Below are 19183 nucleotides of genomic sequence, written 5' to 3'. Positions count from 1 at the left end.
GCAGATGCAAAGTCCAAATGGAAATTAATTTCTTTTCCGTCAGCTTCTTGGCTCAGTTGGGAGGACATTATTGTGGTAGATTGGATCGAGCACTCGGTGCAGAAGAAAAACACACTTAAATATCCGCCCAGGGCGTTTTCTCTTCTTTTGTTTTCATTTTTCTCTTTTCTGTGGGTGTCATGACAGCTGGGGACTAGTCCTTTAAATCTCTGACGTTTCAGCTGTCTTCCACGTTGGCCGCACATGCGCAGAAAGCCTGGTCACCTGCACGAACAAGGAAGTAAAGAAGGATCACTGGATGTGAAATCAAAATACTTCTCCGATCGACAATTGTTATCCGATCGTCAACTTTTTTAAGCAACGTCGACGGGACAAGATGTTTAAAAAACTCAAGCAGAAGATAAACGAGGAGCAGTCGCCGCAGAGGAACGCGCAGACTCCCCAACAGGCCCAGGTTAGTTGTTGTGCCTTTGGGAGCTAACTGGCTAGGCTAACATCTGTTTACCGTGTAAACTTGTGGCCTTGGCGAACGATCGCAGAGCAAAGTGATCGTGACATTGGGATCGTTGATCGTTGTTTTCCTTATCCCTCTTACTAAGCTTATTAAGATGTAAAACGCTTCCTCGAGTTGTATTTTTAGTGCTTTGCCATCGTAGATGTATGCTAACAACTCTGCAACTCACTTCCAACATAGTGAAGTTATATGCTCGTTAGGAACGATCCAGGAAAAACTTCTTGTTGATTCTAATACTTGGGAGTGACTTTCACGAAGGGTACGGGACCTTCGCTCAAATGTGTTTATGGGCGTGGCTGTTGCTGTCAGTGGGCTGCAAGTGGAGTTCGGATCCCGTCGGTGCATGACAGCTGTCTGCTTACGAATATGTAAAAAGACTAAAGCAAATTCTACAGTGCATAATATTGACAGTAAGGGTGTTGGCAGATTAATATGATAAAAAAAAAAAAAAATCAAACGTGGCTATTCAGCATCGGTTTGCATGGGCATTGTCTGTCTGTCACGTGGTTGAACTCTTGATGTTCTATTATTTACTCATTTACTGCAAGGTTTTCACCAATACTGGTTGTCTTAAAGACATTTTTTGCCTAATGAGTAAGTCTGTTGATAGTTTAACTGTGCAACTCTAGATGTATACACTTAATTAGTTTGACGTTTTTTTTGTTTTGAAGTTTTTAATTGAGAGTTATTTGTGTGTAACTCACTAATGAAACATTTACAATCCATGTTACAGTGCTGTCGGTGGACATGGAATAAGAAACATTAAATCCCCGTCCGAATGAGTTGCACCACCAAGTAGTTAACAATGGCAATAAAAATTACATGATGAATAGATGTATTTTCTTTTCTTTCTTTCTGCCTGTGCGTGTCTCTCTCTCTCTCTTCTCTATCAGCTGGGGTCTGCAGACCACCGGAGCAGCCAAACCAGCCCGTTATACAATGACGCTGTTCCCTCTGCCAGTGACCGAGAGGTGAGCATGACGATGATATCCGATAGCTAGAGACAGCTATTTATATCTCCTCTGTTTTCTATACAAGAAAGTAAGTGCAATAATTGCGCAAGAATCCAGTTTGTTATGCTCTGATCTCCTTTAATAACAAGTCCTCAACTAATAAATGTAACCCAGCTACCCTGCAGCGCCTTTTAAACCTTTAAAGATGCTTCCAATGAATCCTCATAATATACATCGTCAATGACTGACTCACATTGAATTAAAAATATCTTCACTGTATGTTCCACACGTATCACAGTTGTCGGGATTAATTTCTGTCATTTTCTATATCAAGCCCTCGTCATTACTTTAAACCCATCATAATGACTTCGCACTGCTCTAGAGCAGCAATTATTGTAATGAAAAGCCAGATGCTTAATAAAGACTGTTTCTGATGTTTGACCCTGAAAAATCACAACAAAATATCATTTATTAAAGCTCGGTAATATAAGTGGATAAGCAAGTTGTTTCCCCATCATTGTACCAGAACCCACCATTAGGTTTCTGAATTGGAAGCATTGTAAAGGATGATTGAATGGTATAGAACAGACTACTTTTTAGTGCAGTGTATATTTTCATTAATAATGAATGCAACCTCAAGTGATTTCTATCCCTGGTGAGTTGTTGTATTTTCTTTTCTCCATAACAGTCTCAGTTTGAGGATATGGACAAGACGAAGGTAGATGATAATGGGTTGTCGCAGAATCAGGCTGAAAGAGCCTTAGATGTTTAGAAGTACCTCTGCTTTGGTTCAATTTCCATCAACATCAAATATTAGACTAGTGACGATACGGCCCAAATAGTCGTGGTCCTCCTTTATTTTCCTACATCTAGATTAAATTGATTGTAATTGAGGTCCTCCAGCCAGCCCTCCATTTTATGACATGTCATGATGGCAGCATCATTTTCACTTTGTAAATCTCCAACACTTTGACATCTTTGGGAGTGTGTTTTCAACTTTTACCAAAGGAAGAATTCATTGAATTTTTGTTGTTGTTCTTTTTTTAATTTTAAAGAACAAGACAATATTTACAACTTAAGTACATCAATGATCAATATGATTGTCCTGGCAAGACATGCAGAAGTTTCCACCTCTGGACAATTCAAATAAGAAATTGAAGCAGCTGCCCAACTTGAAGACCACTCACTTGGATGTTAAACTGTTACTTGTGACATTAACATTAACTATTTCATGTACCCGCTTCTCTTATTTTTCTTGCTCTTTCATTCTTGCTTATATAGTGGAGCCTCTATTGTTGAATCCTGTAAGAGTTCCATTTCCCTAGATGAAATTTGAACAGAGAAAAAAAAAGGGGGCTCATGTCAAGATCATATACTGTTGGTGTAAAATTAACTGTACAGCATGGTCAAGATTTGAATAACGTGTAAAACAACAAAACATAGCACTGTTAAGAAGACTTGCAAAGAATAAAATGCTCTTAATTTTAGTTGTCATCGTGCGTTGCTTTGCAGATGATTATAAATGATGAAATAGATTCAGAAAATAAAAAAAATGCATATCAATTTAATATGTTCTTTATTTCATTGAACTATTAATTGATTATATTTACATTATTACTAAATTCAGTTTCCGATTATTATCTCAAGTGATACCAGTGTCACATCTTTTCTCGAATGAATGAATGAATGAATGAATGAATGAATGAATGAATGAATAAAAATTTCAGCATGAAAGTTTGCTCCGGCCCATCTCGAAAGGCACAAAAGAAACCCTCCAAATGGTCAAATTATGAACTGCGTAACTTAATTCGACTATAGAGGTTCCATCTCTCTCTCTCTCACTTTGCCTCACACTCCCCACAGTGCCGTTCCACTGTCATGGTGTTGTTGTTTTTCTCATTGCTCTCTGTGTTCCTCTCCTCCCTCCACCTTTCGACCCGTAACTGCACTGATGGGGGGGTCAGGTGCTGGCCGGGATGATAGCAGAACCCGCTTTTCTCTCTGAGTATACTATCTTTGCTCTGGACCATTCAAAACGACCCAAAACGGCCCAGGTAGCCAGTGTGGTGAGTTTGTCCTCACGTCCTGCCTCTTCTTCCTCCGCATCGCTGCTCCTCCTCCTCCTTCCTCCTCCTCCTCCTGCTCTGGTCCTCCGTCCTGACTCTGTCCCCCTTTGGGGAAAGCGGAAGCGGGTTGCAGCCCATTTCGGGAGGGCCTGTTCCCTGCTCTTCTGTCGCCCATTTGCTTTTGGGTTTAGCGACAGGAAGGCATCTCCATTCAGGGATATCTCTGCATCTGATGAGCGTTTATAGCTTATGTTGTGGTATAAAAAAGCCTGTCTGCTTTTTGCTGTATGTGTTACGCCCACTTGTCACAATCTATACCCCTTGTCTTTTGTCCACAATTGCCTGCCTTCTTTAAACCCCCACCGATACAGCATCTTTTTTGGTCGCCTGAAAGTCCTTGCCCCCTTATGTGTGTTTATTCCAAATGGAGAGTTTATATTTCATAACTTTGCTTTGCTGTTATGATTTTTAAGCAATTGGGGGGGGGGTTAGTAGATAAACAGGATAACTGAAATAATTGTCATCATTTAAAATCTCGAGTATATAAGGGCGAGTATATATTCTTATTCTATAATTTTGTTCACATACTGCGATTTCAATCCTAATCTCTTTGCAAATACAGTGGCGAGAACGAGTATTTGATACACTGCTGATTTTTCAGGTTTTCCCACTTGAAAAGCATGTAGAAATCTGTCATTTCTATCATAGGTACTCTTCAACTGTGAGGGATGGAATCTAAAACAAAAATCCAGAAAATCACATTTTATGATTTTTCAATAATTAATTTTCATTTTATTGCATGAAACAAGTATTTGGTACATCAGAAAAACAGAACATAATATTTCGTGCAGAATTACAATTACAGAGATCAGACTGTTCTATCTCCATCTTGTCAAAATATTGTCATCAGGGCCACTCAAACTCTACAACTGTGTTTGGAGGTTTTTTTTTTTTCCTTTATTTCCTTATTAAAATGTTCTTGGAAAATCGAATAATTGATAATTGTAGTACAATGGACGTTTATGTGAAATATGTATGAAATATGAATGAAATATCTCCCTCGGAGCAAAAAATAAAATAAAAGATCAACAGGACTTAACGTCTATATATGTGCCTTTGGAATCTAAAATGTTGTGTATCATGAGGCCAGGGAAGCTTGGAGCTGGACAAGTGAGGAGAGAATAATTTGCTTTGCTAAATCTGCTTCTAACCAGTTGACTAAACCAGCTAAGCTGCTCAATGTTCAACTTGGCCCAGTTATAACTCTCTTGTGCTCTCTTAAGACCAACTCTCCGACTTGAATGTAACTGTCCGTCCGTTCTTGCTTTGTGGCTGGTCAGTCGCGTTTTAACCCTTTTGTTTTGTAGAGATGCCTTCGTTTTATGTCTTTAACTCCTCAGTTTCCCTCCCCTTTGAGTTGCATGAGGGTGCCCAATGCCCCTGCATTGCTCCCAGCAATACTAATATTGCTCCCGTCAGAGTAATCAGGGAGTCATGCGGGGTTTGGATAACTAACTGACCCAGGACATCAGTTCACCCGACATAGGAGTAACCGCTCTCTTTCTAATAAACGTTATCTCTGCAGAGTGCCTCTAAAGATCCAACCAGATCTCCCAGTGGAAGTATCAACGGGGATGGAAGTGTGTCTCCTCATGTGCGTCACCACACTCTTGTCCATCTTCATATATATATTTTTTTCCCCTTACCTGTTTTTAAGATTTTTTTTTTCCATTTGGACCAACTTTCTGACAGAGAGAAGAACCTCAGTCCTTTGCCCAAAAACTACAGCTGAAAGTACCCTCAATGGAGTCCATAATTCGAGGCGGCGCCAGTCGGGCTGAACTCCTCTTCCGCTCTCCCTCTAAAGAAAGCCTGGTTCGGAGCTCATCGCGCGAGTCCTTGACACATTTAGGAGAAAATGAAGCCTCTGGTGCCCCTTCGTATGACCCACCTTCAGACATTGAGAGCGAAGCTGAGGAGGCGCCAGGGAATGCAGAGTCTCTCCCCAAAGAGCAGCTTTTGCATCGGTTGGTCCGAGTGGAGACGAGCCTGGGGAAGTATCGCGGGAAGTACTCGGAGGTGAGTCGCCTTCAGGTCATTTCTGTTGACTAGTTGACCTAATTAACTTCATTGTCTACCCTGTAGCTGGTTACTGCATATCGCACAGTGCAGCGAGATAAAGAAAAAACACAGGTAACCTCTTGCAAAATCCGTCGTCGTGTTTCCCTTCCCCCTTTTAAAAATTTATTATATAAACATGTCCATTTTTCCTGCAAAGGCCATCCTAAGCCAGTGTCAAGACAAAGCTCTGCGCAGAATAGGAGAACTACGAGAGGTCAGGCTATATTAAAAATAATGTCTCCTAAGAGCAATCATTTTTATTTATTTAATGTGTTTTGTATGGTTAAGTGATGTTAAATCCTAGAATGATTTTAGGAGTTACAAATGGACCAGCAGGCAAAGAAGCACCTTCAAGATGAGTTTGATGCTACACTGGAGGAGAAAGACCAGATGATTACTGTCCTGCAAACTCAGGTAACTACCTCATTGTGTACTGTAGATGGTCACGTTGACTAGTCAAAAGGTAGGGAAGGAGTAGTTCTCATTGTGGATTTTGTTACTTGCATTAAATGAAGACTTTGAAGACTCTAAATTGTCTTCTATGTTTCCCTCCGTTTTTGCTTTTCTTTTAATCAAATTCTTTTTGACACAGGTTGCTTTGCTGAAGAAACGAGTTAAAGGAGTGTCTGAGGGTGCTTTGGTGGCTGAGGGTGAGCTGCCCGTTTCTACAGATGCCGCAGAATCCAAATCCACCAGCCCTTTAAATGACCAAGAAGTTGAGCCTGAAGTACCTGAGGGTGTGTTTTTATTTTTACCTTGGTAAAGTACAGTTGAACACAAACCTGGATTTAAATGGTGCATTCTATTTTATTACAGAAGAGGGCGTCAGTGATCCAGCGAAACTTTTGGAAGCGCTGCAGAAGCGAGTGAAGCGACAAGAGAACCTACTACAGAAGTGCAAAGAAATTATACGTGTGCACAAGGAGCGCAGCGTCCACATGAGTAGCGAGAATGAAACTCTGCAGGAGCAGCTGCAGGAGAGACTACAAGAACTTGAAAGGATGAAGGTGTGTATAAGCATTACCGTTGCCACTTTCAAAAAATGAGTCACAATAGCTCATGTCACAATTACAAGTTGGTTTGCAAAATATGTTGGTTATCATCCCAACATGTATTTTCCCACAGAATATCTCTGTTAGGCTGAGATAAAGCCAATCAGAGCAAGTAATCAATAGTTTCTTGAGAAAGGCTGTCCGAGTCAATATTACACAGACTTTTGTGACACTGTGGTGTCGAGTCGCTCAATCCAAACACTCAGCCAGGATGTTTGCTAATGCTGTGTCACTGTGACATGCCTGAATCATTGTGTGTGTGTAGGGGGGGGGGGGGGGGCGGTGGGGGTTAGTGCCTCAGTGGAATGATAATATTTTTTGTCATTTCTCGGATGTTTTTTAGTGCCTCTTAACACAAAGCAGATGATCTTGCAAAATCTTTGACAAAGCACACTGCATCATTAAACAGGAATCTATTAGTACTCTCTATGCTATCAGTGTTGGTCCTAATGCTCATAAGCTCAAACCTGGTTGTTAGTCCGGTCTGCGTGTGTGTCGTAGCCAACGGTCGTAAAACGTACATTGCTTCTACAAGCCACTACCACTAAACTGGGCTGTAATTTAGGTCAGTGTTTTGGGTTTATCTGGTTTTACACGGCGGTTTGGCTTGTGGGTGGTGGAGCAAGTGAAACTTATCATAAGCATTTACAATTTAGGTCCAAAGATCAAAAGTGAATGAACAATTTGGTGAGATTTGTTTTTGTTCATAATTTGTAGGAACGACACACGACTGAGAAGAGTAAGTTGATCAATCAGTTGCGTGATGTCAAGAACCAAAATGAACAGCTAGAGCAGGACAAGGTCAGTGGGAAGAGCTCTGAATTTTTGATGTTTTTCATCCGCTCAATGTTTGCACTAAATTTAAGACAAAACTAATTTGAATGGCTTTTAGGGTATGGTGATTGCTGAGACAAAACGGCAGATGCACGAGACTCTGGAAATGAAAGAAGAGGAGGTTGCACAGCTCCGCTCTAGGCTCCAGCTGGCCAATGCCCAGAATGAAGAGCTGCAGGACCAGAAGGAAAAAGCTGAGAAATCAGGTGTGTGAAATTACTTCCTGGAAGCACATATGGAACATCTTGGAGTAACAATCTATTCATGTGTTTATTATTTGTGCATTTCTTGTAGTATTTGAAGAGCTCGAGAGGGCATTGAGTGCAGCACATAAGGCCGAGGAAGCACGAAAGCAGCTGCAGGTTCAAATGGAGGACCAAATGAGTGAATCGGAAAGAATCAATGAAGAGGAGAGGAAGAGTCTGCAGCAGGAGCTTACACGAGTCAAACAGGAAGTTGTCACAATCATGAAGGTTAGAGCATGATATCTGCACTATATGTACAATAGCTCCATCCAGCTTTGCACTTAAAGCTGATTGCCCCTCATCAATATTTTGGTCAAGCAGTTGACTTTGTGAGCCACAAAATCACAATTTTATTTTTTTCCTCAACATTAGAAATCATCAGAAGAGAGGGAGGCCATTATGCAAAAATCCCACAGTGAAGCCCTGGCAGCCAAAGAAGAGGAGCTAAATGACAGAATCAGCAAAGCTGTGGTAAGTGTCAAAGTTGATCATTTCCTCACAACAAATTCCAATGGTTCTATGTCACCATTTCATGGGATTGCTGCACGGGTTTTCAGGAGCAATGTAAAGAGGAGTTTGCTCAGCGAATTGAGGAAAAAGAGCAGCAGGCTGCTCTTGCGCTGGAGGATGCAGAGTTGCAGAAGACGGCTCTTATTGCAGAGGGCGAGAATAGAGTTAAAGAGATGCGGCAAGAGTTGGAAGTAGCAAAAACTGTGAGTTGTGTTTTTTATAGGCAACTTTGAAGAATGTCATGTGCTAGTTTTATGCTTCCAACTTGTGCTGTGAAGCGCAACATTGTCAGCTATTTTTTATTTTTATTTATTTATAATATTGTCTGTTGTGATTGATGAACTACATCTTTTTTTTTGCATTGAATGAATCGCCCTATGCCTCCAGAAAATAATGGAGTTGGAGAGCTCCCTGGAGAAGATGTCCCAAGATGGATCAGATGAGCAATCCAATCTTCTGGACAAGATGAAGGATAACCACAAAGAGCAAATGTCAGCATTAGAGGAAGAGCACCAGGCACAGCTGGAAAAGCACAAGGACGCTTTATCCCAACAGCACAATGCTGCTCTGGAAGAGCTCAAGGAAAAACAGAGGGTTGAGTTGGAGACACTTCTGAAAGAGAAAGACCTGCAGATTCATCTGCACACAGAGGAGATGAGTCAGAGATTGGATGCAAAGCGGGTTGAGCATGAAGCAATTTCAGCTGAGCTCTCTGAAATTTTGAAGAGTAAACAACTTTTGGAACTGAAGTTGGTTGAAGTACAAGATGTGCATAATTTAGCTCTGCAGGATCTGGTGGTAAAGCACAGTGCAGAAATGGAAAATATTAAGCTGGTGCATGAACAGTCACTTGGGGGGATGGAGAAAACGCTGAAAGAGGAAGTTAATGCTTTGAACCTTATTTTAAGAGAAAAGGAAAATCAAATTAAAGAGCTCGTTCAAGGAGAGGAAGTTCTAAAAGAAAAATCGCATTGCAGTCTCGAAGCGCTCGATGTCAGAGCAAAGCAACTGGAAGATTTGCAGCAATCCTTATCACATCTCCAGCTGGAAAATTCAAACTTGAAAGAAGTTAAAGAAGAATCAAATAAAATCTCAAATGATCTTGAGCAGTCCAAGAAGGCCTTGATAGATTTGCAACATCAGCTTGAAGCGGCAAAAAAAGACTGTCAAGACAAAGAGTTATTACATCAAGAATTAGAGCAGCAATTACAGCAGAGCAAAAAGGAACTCGCCGAGGAGAAGTTGCACAGTGAAGATCTTAACACTAAAAAGGAAGAGCAAACAAGCCTTCTGAAAAAATTAGAGGATGAAAAAGCTGCTCATGAAAAGAAGCTGAACGACACTATCGCCGAGATGCAAGATAAACTGAAAACACAGGAAACTAAAATGGAAAAGATCAAACAAAAAGCCAAAGAAATGCAAGATCACTTTAAGAAAAAGATTCAGCAGAAAGAAGAATCCATGAAGATGGCACTTGCAAAGAAAGACGCAGAGCTTCAACAAAAGGAGCAGCAAGTTCAAGAGAAGATTTTAGAGATGGCCCAGAAAAATTCTCAAGGCTTAAGCAATACAATGGCAGAGCTGCAAGCTAACCATTTGGGGGAAGTGGAGAAACTACGGGAAAGCCATAAAGACGAGCTCGCTGAGACGGAGCGCCATTGGCAGGAGAAATTGGGACAGCAGGAGGAGGAATTAACGGAAAAACACTCGCACATACTCCAGGAAAAGATACAAGAATTGAAAGAATGCTCTTTAAAACTCAAAAGCAGCAAAGAAGACAATGAGCAACTACTTATTGTAATGAAGAACCAAAAGGAGGAGCTTGCGATTCAAGAAACAACAGTGCAAAAACTAAAAGAAGAACTTCACCATGTAGGGGTCAAGTTCGAAGGTTTGTCAACAAGTGACGCTATGCTGAGAGAGCAACTGGAGTCAGTGGAGAGGAACCTCGGGCAGGCTTTGAATGAGCGAAACTCCCTGCAGGACAAGCTCAACATAACAGACGAAGAGAGCAGAGAGAAAATCAAGACATTATCCGATAATTTGGTGGGTATGGAGAAGCAGCTTCAAGCCCTTGAAAGTGCCAGACGGAAGGAATGTGAGGACTTGCAGACTAAATCTGCGAAAGATGCAGTTCAGAGAGAGGCTTTGGAAGCCCAATTCCAACAGCAGTTCATTATGATCAGCAACCAAATGCAGCATTACTGTAAGGACGTCCAGTGCAAAATGGCCGACGGGGCCGCTGAACTTTGTCAGAAAGTTGAATGTCGAGTCTCGGATTTAAAAGAAAGACTTCTTTGTAGCCAGAAAAATATTGCGCACCTTAAAAATGTTGTCTCTGACAAAGTAGATCGAGTTTGCACTTTAGAGGAGGATCTCCGCCAGAAGTGTGAGGAGAAAAACAAACTATGCATTTCATTAGAACAGGCGACTGCTCAGGTAAATGCTCACATGGAGCAAATCAAAGCCTTAACGATTGAGAATGAGAAGAATTCTCTTTCGGCCAGTGAGACGGCTCAGAAGACAGAGGAGTTAAACCGAGTCATGTCAATGAGTCTGAAAGAAAATGAGTTGCAAGTGGTTAACTTGGAAAGCATCATCAGTGACTTGAAACATCAAGTAAACGGTAAGGAGAAAGCCATACTCGAGCTGAAGCAACAGCACGAAGAGGAGAGACAAAAAGCGTTAGTTGAAATGGAAGAGACCATTCAGGGGTTGAAGCAGGAGCGAGAGTCCACTTCGGAGCAGGCCAAGGCTCTCAAAGCTAGTCTGTCTGAAAGTGACGACACTGTAGCATCTTTGAAGACCAGACTGGAAGAGCTGGAACGCCTTGTCTCTGAGAAGAACGAAGCTTTGCAGAGGCTCACGATGAGCTTTGACAATCAGTCCATCAGCAAGTCGGAGATGGACCAAGTTTTGAGCGAGAAGGAGCAGAAGGTGAGCGGGCTGACTGCGGAACTGGAGAGTGCCAACCTTAGACTCTGTGAGCTCCAGGAGCAGTTGGCCTTGAAGATAAAAGAGTGTGAACAACTCTCACATGACCTCACACAGCAGCATAGCATCAGGGAGAACGAGAGGAAAGAATTGGTTGAAAAGCTTCAACGCAACGGGCATCTAGAGCAAGAGCTGGAAGAAAAACTGCACCATCTCCAGGAGGACAACCAAAAGAGCAAAAACCAACTCAAGACTCAGGAAGAAGAATTTGAAAGGTTGAAAGAGGAGATGATGAAAAGCAAAGAGCAGTGTGTGAAAGAAACCGAGGAGAGGTTGACAACAGAGAGCAGTCGTAAAATATCCGAGCTGAAGAAGAAAGCGGAACAAAAAATCGGACAAATCAAGAAGCAGCTGACGTCACAGCTCGATGAAAAAGATGAGCTGATCAAGAGTCTCGAGTCGAGCCACAAGGAGTTCAAGAAAAATGAAATCTCCAGTCAAGAATGCATTGACACATTAGAGGCAAAAAACAAATCTCTCGAGGAGGTTCTTGTCAAGCTCAAAGAAGTGCAGGCAAATGAACTGGAACAGACACAGGCTCGCGTGAAGCGGACATTGGAGGAGTCTTTCGAGGAACTGAGGTGCACGTATGAAGACAAGCTCTCGGCACTTCAAGATTCAGTCCATCAAATGAAGCTCAAACAAGCGGAAGCACTTGAAGTTGAATCGAGGCTTAAAGAATCTGAAAAGCAGAAAGAAGAGCTTCTTGAACAAGTTAGTGCTCTGAAAGAAGAAATCCAACAGAAGGTTGTTGAGTTTGAGCAACGTCAAGCTGCTTCGATGCAGGCCCACACATCAGTCGAAGTTGACAGCAGAACGGAACGAAATAGTCTTCAACAAACAAAGAGCGTGTTGGAAAATGAAATGGAAAACCACTTAGCCAAACCGGATGAGGATTCTCTCGATTCTCTCAAGAGCAAACTAAATCACATGAAGAGTGAGAAAGAGAAAATCCACAAAGATTTCACCAGGTTACAGAAAGACATCCGATTAATGAGGAAAGAGCACGAGCAGGAACTTGAATATGCAAAGAAGCAGCTGATAGACGAGAGTGAACAGAAGCTTAAGTAAGTCATGCCTTCAAAATGTCTTTTTTTTTTTTTTTCTTTTTTTTTTTTAAGACAGCTGTCATTAGATTATTGAGGTGTGCCATGAACTAAATGTTATTATCATGCTACTTTTTGACCCAACAGATTAGAATTAGAAGACCTTGAAATGAAGCACAACTCGGCAATCAAGCAGCTAATGATGGAGTTCAACACACAAATAGCCGTAAAAGAGAAAGAAGTTGACACAGCAGTGAAAGAAACCATCGGTAGGTGTATGATGTTTTCGTAAAAGGATTTTAGTGTCTCAATTTGGTTGTTACCCATTGCAGGTAAGGCCCAGGTTGTGGAGGCGGAGCTTCTCAGTAGCCATCGGGAGGAAACCAATCAGCTGAAGAAAGTGATTGCCCAGAGGGAGGAAGACTTGAACAAAACAGTTCAGAAATACGAGCAGGTCATACAGGTACTGAAGAAAATAATTCCAGCCAAGCTCCATCAGATGTACCCCGTTTAAAGGGTGGGAGTTTTGAAATAAGGCCGTGACGAGACCAACATACTTGAGTCGTGATGCTTTTGTGATACATAGGAAATGACTCAGTCGTTGTCATTTTCTTCAGAGTCGAGAGGAGGAGATGGGGACTCGAGTGTGGCAGGTCCAGAAAGAACTGGAGGACCTACAAGCTAGGAGCCACGACACGTCTCAGGTACCTAACGTCAAAAACATTTATTATAAGTTGCCAAGTAGTTCCAGTAAATTTTCCTTAAAGTTCAACTTTGCTCTCATACTCGAGTCCAATCCGTCCGTCTCTCTGGCCTCAGCCGAGTGGCGACTCTCCAAAGTGTACCGGAAGCTGCGGGGTTCATTTGAATGGCTCAGGAATTTTCTTTTTGGAAAACAAAAACTTGCGAGGCTGAGGCCAAACTCTGTCCCTGCTCTTAATTATTATTCGGAGGTGACTCAAGACCCTGGCCTCTTTCGGCAACACTATCATGCAAGAAAATGCACACTGGAAAGTGGCCAGGTAGGACAAAAGCACCTCAGGGAGACGCTTGACCCAGCTGATGTTACACTGTTTAGATCCAAGTGCTGATTCCTCTATCTTTACCACACTCGCTCAGATTTACAAGAATTAGTGTCTGTATGGCATATTTCCCCTGTGAGGTAATAACTTTAAGGATGGATTGTATAGTTTAATGCTCAGGGAGGCCTTCCCCTGCAAAGGGCCTCAGAAACCATTCGTCATCGGAAGAGTGGGTCAGTGTGTCTTTCCGCTGAGACGGCACACCAATACGCCGGTATTCAAGACTCACTTAGTTCCAAAACATGCCTTCTGAACATTCCTTTTAGCAGAATGTGCAAATAAAGTTGGTGAGAGTCTGGAGTAGTTTAGTCTCAGATGTGAGTTTATTGCAGGGGGAAAATAAATCTGTTCAGCAGCACACAGAGCCACTGATTTTCACTGAAGATGAGCTTTTTAAAAATGGAACACGACAGTATGCTCGGGTCGGGGGAAATAAAAGCAGCTGGGCCTCTAAAATAAATCTGCACATATTGTAACATGGGATGTTGTGTTTGTGTGTGGGGCTGTCCGCAATTGTGGAACTTAATTGAGGATTTACAGCGGCAGAATTTGGGAATGATTTCATGCCTCCTCTACAAGAGTTGAAGTTGAATGCAGTATTGTGGACGAATGTTAAGGACGTTAAGTTGTATAGTACACGATCAAAAAGGTTCTAGAAAAGAATGCTGATTAGATTTTTATATGAAACTGCATTAGGATGGTTGGGGCCTATCTGTAAAATGTATTTTACTTGTTAAACCCATCATCCTATTTTTAATTATTTACTTATTTTGGTATTTTTGGTAGGAGAAAAAGACCATGAGTGGATTCTTGAGCTCGTAAAAGTTTCAATTGGATTATAATATTAAAAATACAAAATATCTCCAATTTTGAATTGCTATGTACACAACATATTCCATTCCAATGACCTAAATACATATTTGTTTTCTTTTGCCTTTGACGCAGATGAGCTCTGAGGAACTGCAGGTATGTGCTGTGTTTTTCATTGTGAAAATGTTTCGTATGTTTTCCAACCCTAATTACTTTTTGTACCGTCCCCAAAAATAATAATAATAATCAAATTTGGAAATGCCATTCATTGAACACACATTGTATTGTTTTTTTTGCTTTTTAATAGCTGTGATGAAATTAACCCAATTAATTCATATTTGCAATCTCATTAGTTCTTGACAGATTTTTTTTTTGCTCGACGGGTTCGTTAGGACAACGTGAAACTACTTAAAGCATCAGTTAAGGTTAAGTAGCTTGTTTCCAAAGGCGGAATTCTTTTGGCCTGGCAGTGTTTTCCATAGCCTGATTGTAAGAACACACGCGTCCTCGCTTCCTGTTCAGATGTTACCCTTGGAGCTCTCACTGATCCCATCCTCTCATCCATCTGCACTGTAGGCGCAACTTGCCGAGAAGACGACTTTGCTGAGTGAAGCTCGGCTGAAGGAGCAGAGCTTTGTTGAGAAGGTGACTATTTGCAAGTGTGCTTTTCGGGACGAGTGAACGGCAAATCTGGAACAGTGTGTTGCCATGCTTTGGTGGCCTCCAGCCAGCGCTACGGCCCTCCCGCTGCAACGACTTAATTACTCCACATCTGTTTACATTTGTTGTTAGCCACATAAACAATCAGAGCAACGCCTCCCACGGTTTCTCTCCCATACATCATCGTTCTCACAAACATCCCGATCCCCAAGGACGTTCAGCAAAATGCTTCTCATTTGTCCCACATATCAATTAAGCTAATGGAGGAAATTAACCCGCTGGGGTCAAATGCTTTGTTTTATGGCAATTTCTCTGCTTGTTTTTAGATTCACTCGCTCGAGGACAAGATTAAATGTTTCCACCGGAATGCAGTCGTAACTCATCTGGGAAGCGCATACAAAGGTAACAGTGCAAATTGATTAGTTCAGCTTCTGGATTCCATTTCCCTTATTGTTGCTGGGTAACACCAAATTTTCAAAACGGAACTGCAGCCCCTAGACCGGAGCACATGCATATAAGCTTATCTGTCAGCGGCCATGTCTCCTTACACATCTGAGGGGGACACAGGATGTGCGGAGGTATTATGTGGAGGTGTTGTGGCATGTGGCCACGTGCTTTAGAGGACAGTATGGCTACGTATGATTGAGGCCTCAGTTGAGCTCTGCGGTTTGAACTGCCCTTTGGTCAAGGTTAGCATAAGAGGTATTCGGGGTCGTCGTGTAGCTGAACTCCCCTGGGATTATAAATCAGTGCCATGTCTCCATGTATACAGTATGATAAACCTGTCATGGGATCAAGTGAATTTCCCGTTTTGAACTTTTCCTGCTGCTGCTGCTGCTGTAAGAAAGTGAAGCTTCTGTCGGAAGGTGAAAGGTGGAAGGGAGGGGGGGGGGGTGCGGGGGGGTTCTGTGAAGCAGCTATTCATGAAAAGAATGACTTTTGCAGGCTGGGATGTTAAATTATTTGTCACTCTGACTCACAACTGCTGTTATCTTCTGAATCTGTTTTTTCCTCTCAAGCATTTTTTTAAAGGATACACAAGTACAACATAATGACATGTTGATGATTTTATTCATCATAAAATGCTTGGCGCATGGGTAATATATATAATATGTCTCATTGTAATATAATTATTATAACTGTGTTGCTATCTCAGGCACAGAATAAAGGGATCTGCACTTGGTTAAAATAGTAATAAAATCTTTGTATCCCAGTGGTAAGTGTTAACAGCCCTCAATAGCAATGTGCATCATTGATTTTGGAACTTTAATGTTATGTACCTTTAGGCGATGGATTAAAATGCTCTGCAGACCTGTTCACGCTGAGCTTGGACTCGCAAGCCCCCACTTTTATTTCGTGTTTAATTTGCATCCGTGCCACTGTGCAAAGTGGCGCCAATTGTTTGGTAGCACTGGGAGGAAGGGGGGGCTCTTACAACCGACATTTCTGACAGCTTGGGGCATGTCATTGGCTCATTAGTCACACTCGCGTGCTGTATCTGCTTAACTTTTATTTTGTCAACCCCCCCCCCCCCCCCCAAAGGTGCTGCACTCAACAATCCTGAGCCACTCTCCGAAGCCACTGAGATGGAGTACCTGAGGAAGGTGCTTTTTGAGTACATGATGGGACGTGAGACAAAAGTACGATTTTATTTATTTCTTTAATAACAGTGCACCAACAATGCGACTGAATCTTTTTTCCAACTCTGCAAATCGTTGCTGGACTGAGCTCTTGACATTGGCACAGAAACATAGTCATTTCCCTGTTTTCTCATTTCTGAAGTGAGGTTTGTTATATTTTATAGATCAATAAAAATATTTGAAATAAACCAAACGTTCATAACTGTGGAAGGTTTAAAATGTGGAGATTGGAAAAAAAATACAAACCCATTCTTATTTCAATATTTGTTCCTCTGCTTTATTTATTGTGGTAAGGAAAATACACATCATGGCAAAAATTTGTAATTCAGTTAAACATATACTTAAGATATTGTAATTGCCTGTTGTGTCATATTACTTTAAAGCCAAGGCATGAGAGCATCTTTCAGTCTTCCTATACAAAGCTTTACAGAATTACAAAATAATAGTCATGTTGTAATTAACATCAGAACGGAAAACTGCAAAGCTGCAGCAGCTGTACCTAATGGAGTGACCAAATGTGTCCACATTAGCTTGTTTGAACTTTATGGGAACATTACCTAATGACACGAGTACCTGATAATTGAGGTCTGCAGCACACAACGTGTGTCAACATCTAATTAGCATTGATCCCCCTAATTAACAGTGCTGTTGACATGGTCCTAAAGTCAGCAGGATTTTTCCAGCAGCTTCCAGAGCGTCCATGTTTATAGCAGCATGGTAGCGTTCCTTGTGTGCAGGATGTCCTGCAGGCAGACATAGAGCACATATGTGTTGCATGACGCACACATTTAAAGACACACTGCGCTTGTTTATTGTTAGACACGCAGTTGGGTTTCTCTGTTCGGCAGCTCTGTTCTTGATTATCCCCGTTTACGGCTTGGTGCATGCACCCTGGCAAGATAGGCCTGCTGTTGATTATGCACAGGATTTTTTTCTCATACTTAAATCATCCCTGATTTTTTTTCTTTTTAGTAGGATGAGTGCATCACACGTATATTTTATCCTGTGTATTTGTGCTAAAGCTATTTTTCTCTGCGTGACATAAAACTAATGAGTAAACATACATTTGTTGAAGATGTTAAACTAACTATTGAGTTTGAACTTTTATTTTGATTTCACTCGCAGACGATGGCCAAAGTGATAACATCCATGCTAAAGTTTCCTCCAGACCAGGCTCAAAAGGTTTTGGACAATGAGGAGTCCAAAGCAATGGTAGGGCTGTTCTTTTATTTTTACCTTATGACTGGAAGTGTGTCTAATTCGCATAAATATGAAATAAGCCACATAGAAAGGTGGACAGCAAGTCTTTTACCTTTGTACAAGTAAGGTGGTACAAATACGGTACTTCTTAAGTATTTCATTTAAAAACAGATACTTTAAAAAATACCTAGAAAACTACTTGAATGGCTGATTACTAAAAATTTGTTGACCGGAGTTATTGAGACCTGATTTCTTCAGCTTTTTTGTCTTTGGTTGTTTTTCCTCGAGTGTTTTTTTTTTTTTTTTAAATTATGTTGGGGATACAATATCTGATCAGAGAAGACTGATATATTTATTTTCTCTAAACGTCCTTTTACTGATGCACAACTGTCAGGTCAGACTGACAATTTTAAAAAATGTGACGAAATGTTTGTGAATGACAAAAGCCTGATAGTGGCTTGTACATGACTTTAGACATAAAGGTCAATAGACGTCAAGTGCTTATTTACAGAATACAGTCATGCAGTGTACAGACAATTGATGTTTGTTTCTCTGCAGCATTGGTTGAGCGTCTGATGCTTTGAGATGAAAATCATGCTGTTGCTGCTGCTGCTGCTGCTGAAAGGGAAGACTGCCAAGGATTTAATGACACCCTTCTCTCCCCATTATGTATTTGTATGTATGCACGTATGAATGGCCAGCAATTGAGATTTTAGTGCGCTTTGTATAGTTTGGTATGTATGAGTAACACTACAAGTATGAGGGAATTCAAACACAGATCTTCCACAAATCTGCTTTTTTTTTTTTTTTTTTTTTTAGATTAACTGGTGTTTTAGGAGGTATGATTTTTATTTAATGTGTTTATACAGATTGGCGTGTGCAATAAATGGTACTGTTATCACATATCGAAGGCGAGAGTCGGTTGATTTTAAAGTTTTCCTGTGCTTTTCTGTCATCTGGTTCACTTCCGCTGCAAACCTGTAAATGACCTTTTGACCTCTGCCCTCACTACATATTTAAGTTAGACGCCTGTTGATCTTTTTTTTCTTCCCCGAGCTTTGTATTCCATCCCACCAACCCCAACAACACTGCAATTTGTATTAAGATGTAAACTGTACTATAGGGCTCTATATAACTTGCTATACATTTTCTGTATAACAAATTAAATATTATTTACAGAATATATCCGGCGCCTAGCGCATCTCTTCTTCCCGCCCTATCACTTTTTGTACATATTCCAACTCGCTAGTGACGTGTCATCCAAATCTGTTATTCTCTCTGAATAGACCCAAGAAACATTTTTTTTAGCTCGTGTTTATTTCATCATTGAGAGAAAATGGTTCTGGTTCTCAGCTGCCTTCAATAACGGCCCTCTCAGTAGGGAGCACATTTACAGCAGGATATAAATAAACCCATAAAGCTTTTATAGCAAGTATGCACTCAGAAGAATCAGATC

The 19183-nt window shown here is 41.2% G+C and overlaps 1 protein-coding gene across 1 annotated transcript; it reads left to right on the top strand.

Moving 5' to 3' along the window:
• Nucleotides 1–237: 237 nt before the first annotated feature.
• Nucleotides 238–18910, top strand: golga4 (golgin A4). The gene is made up of 24 exons (XM_061285304.1): nucleotides 238–454; nucleotides 1408–1485; nucleotides 5119–5187; nucleotides 5286–5612; nucleotides 5679–5726; nucleotides 5812–5868; nucleotides 5970–6068; nucleotides 6247–6391; nucleotides 6471–6661; nucleotides 7424–7507; nucleotides 7599–7746; nucleotides 7835–8013; nucleotides 8158–8256; nucleotides 8343–8498; nucleotides 8683–12356; nucleotides 12483–12604; nucleotides 12668–12798; nucleotides 12953–13039; nucleotides 14363–14383; nucleotides 14804–14872; nucleotides 15214–15289; nucleotides 16430–16527; nucleotides 17653–17739; nucleotides 18286–18910. The coding sequence occupies exons 1-24, from the start codon at nucleotides 377–379 to the stop codon at nucleotides 18301–18303; spliced, it is 6141 nt and encodes a 2046-aa protein (XP_061141288.1). The 5' UTR covers nucleotides 238–376; the 3' UTR covers nucleotides 18304–18910.
• The last annotated feature ends 273 nt before the right edge of the window (nucleotides 18911–19183 follow it).

The sequence above is a fragment of the Syngnathus typhle genome, linkage group LG8 (genome assembly GCF_033458585.1).
Source record: "Syngnathus typhle isolate RoL2023-S1 ecotype Sweden linkage group LG8, RoL_Styp_1.0, whole genome shotgun sequence".
NCBI lineage: Eukaryota > Metazoa > Chordata > Actinopteri > Syngnathiformes > Syngnathidae > Syngnathus > Syngnathus typhle.
This window is presented reverse-complemented; position numbering and strand designations above follow the sequence as displayed.

Coding starts and splice junctions, on each gene's coding strand:
- golga4 (XM_061285304.1), top strand. CDS start 377: ATGTTTAAAAAACTCAAGCAGAAGATAAACGAGGAGCAGTCGCCGCAG. Junction 12,605..12,667: donor AGCAGTGAAAGAAACCATCG/GTAGGTGTATGA, acceptor TACCCATTGCAG/GTAAGGCCCAGGTTGTGGAG. Junction 15,290..16,429: donor TCTGGGAAGCGCATACAAAG/GTAACAGTGCAA, acceptor CCCCCCCCAAAG/GTGCTGCACTCAACAATCCT.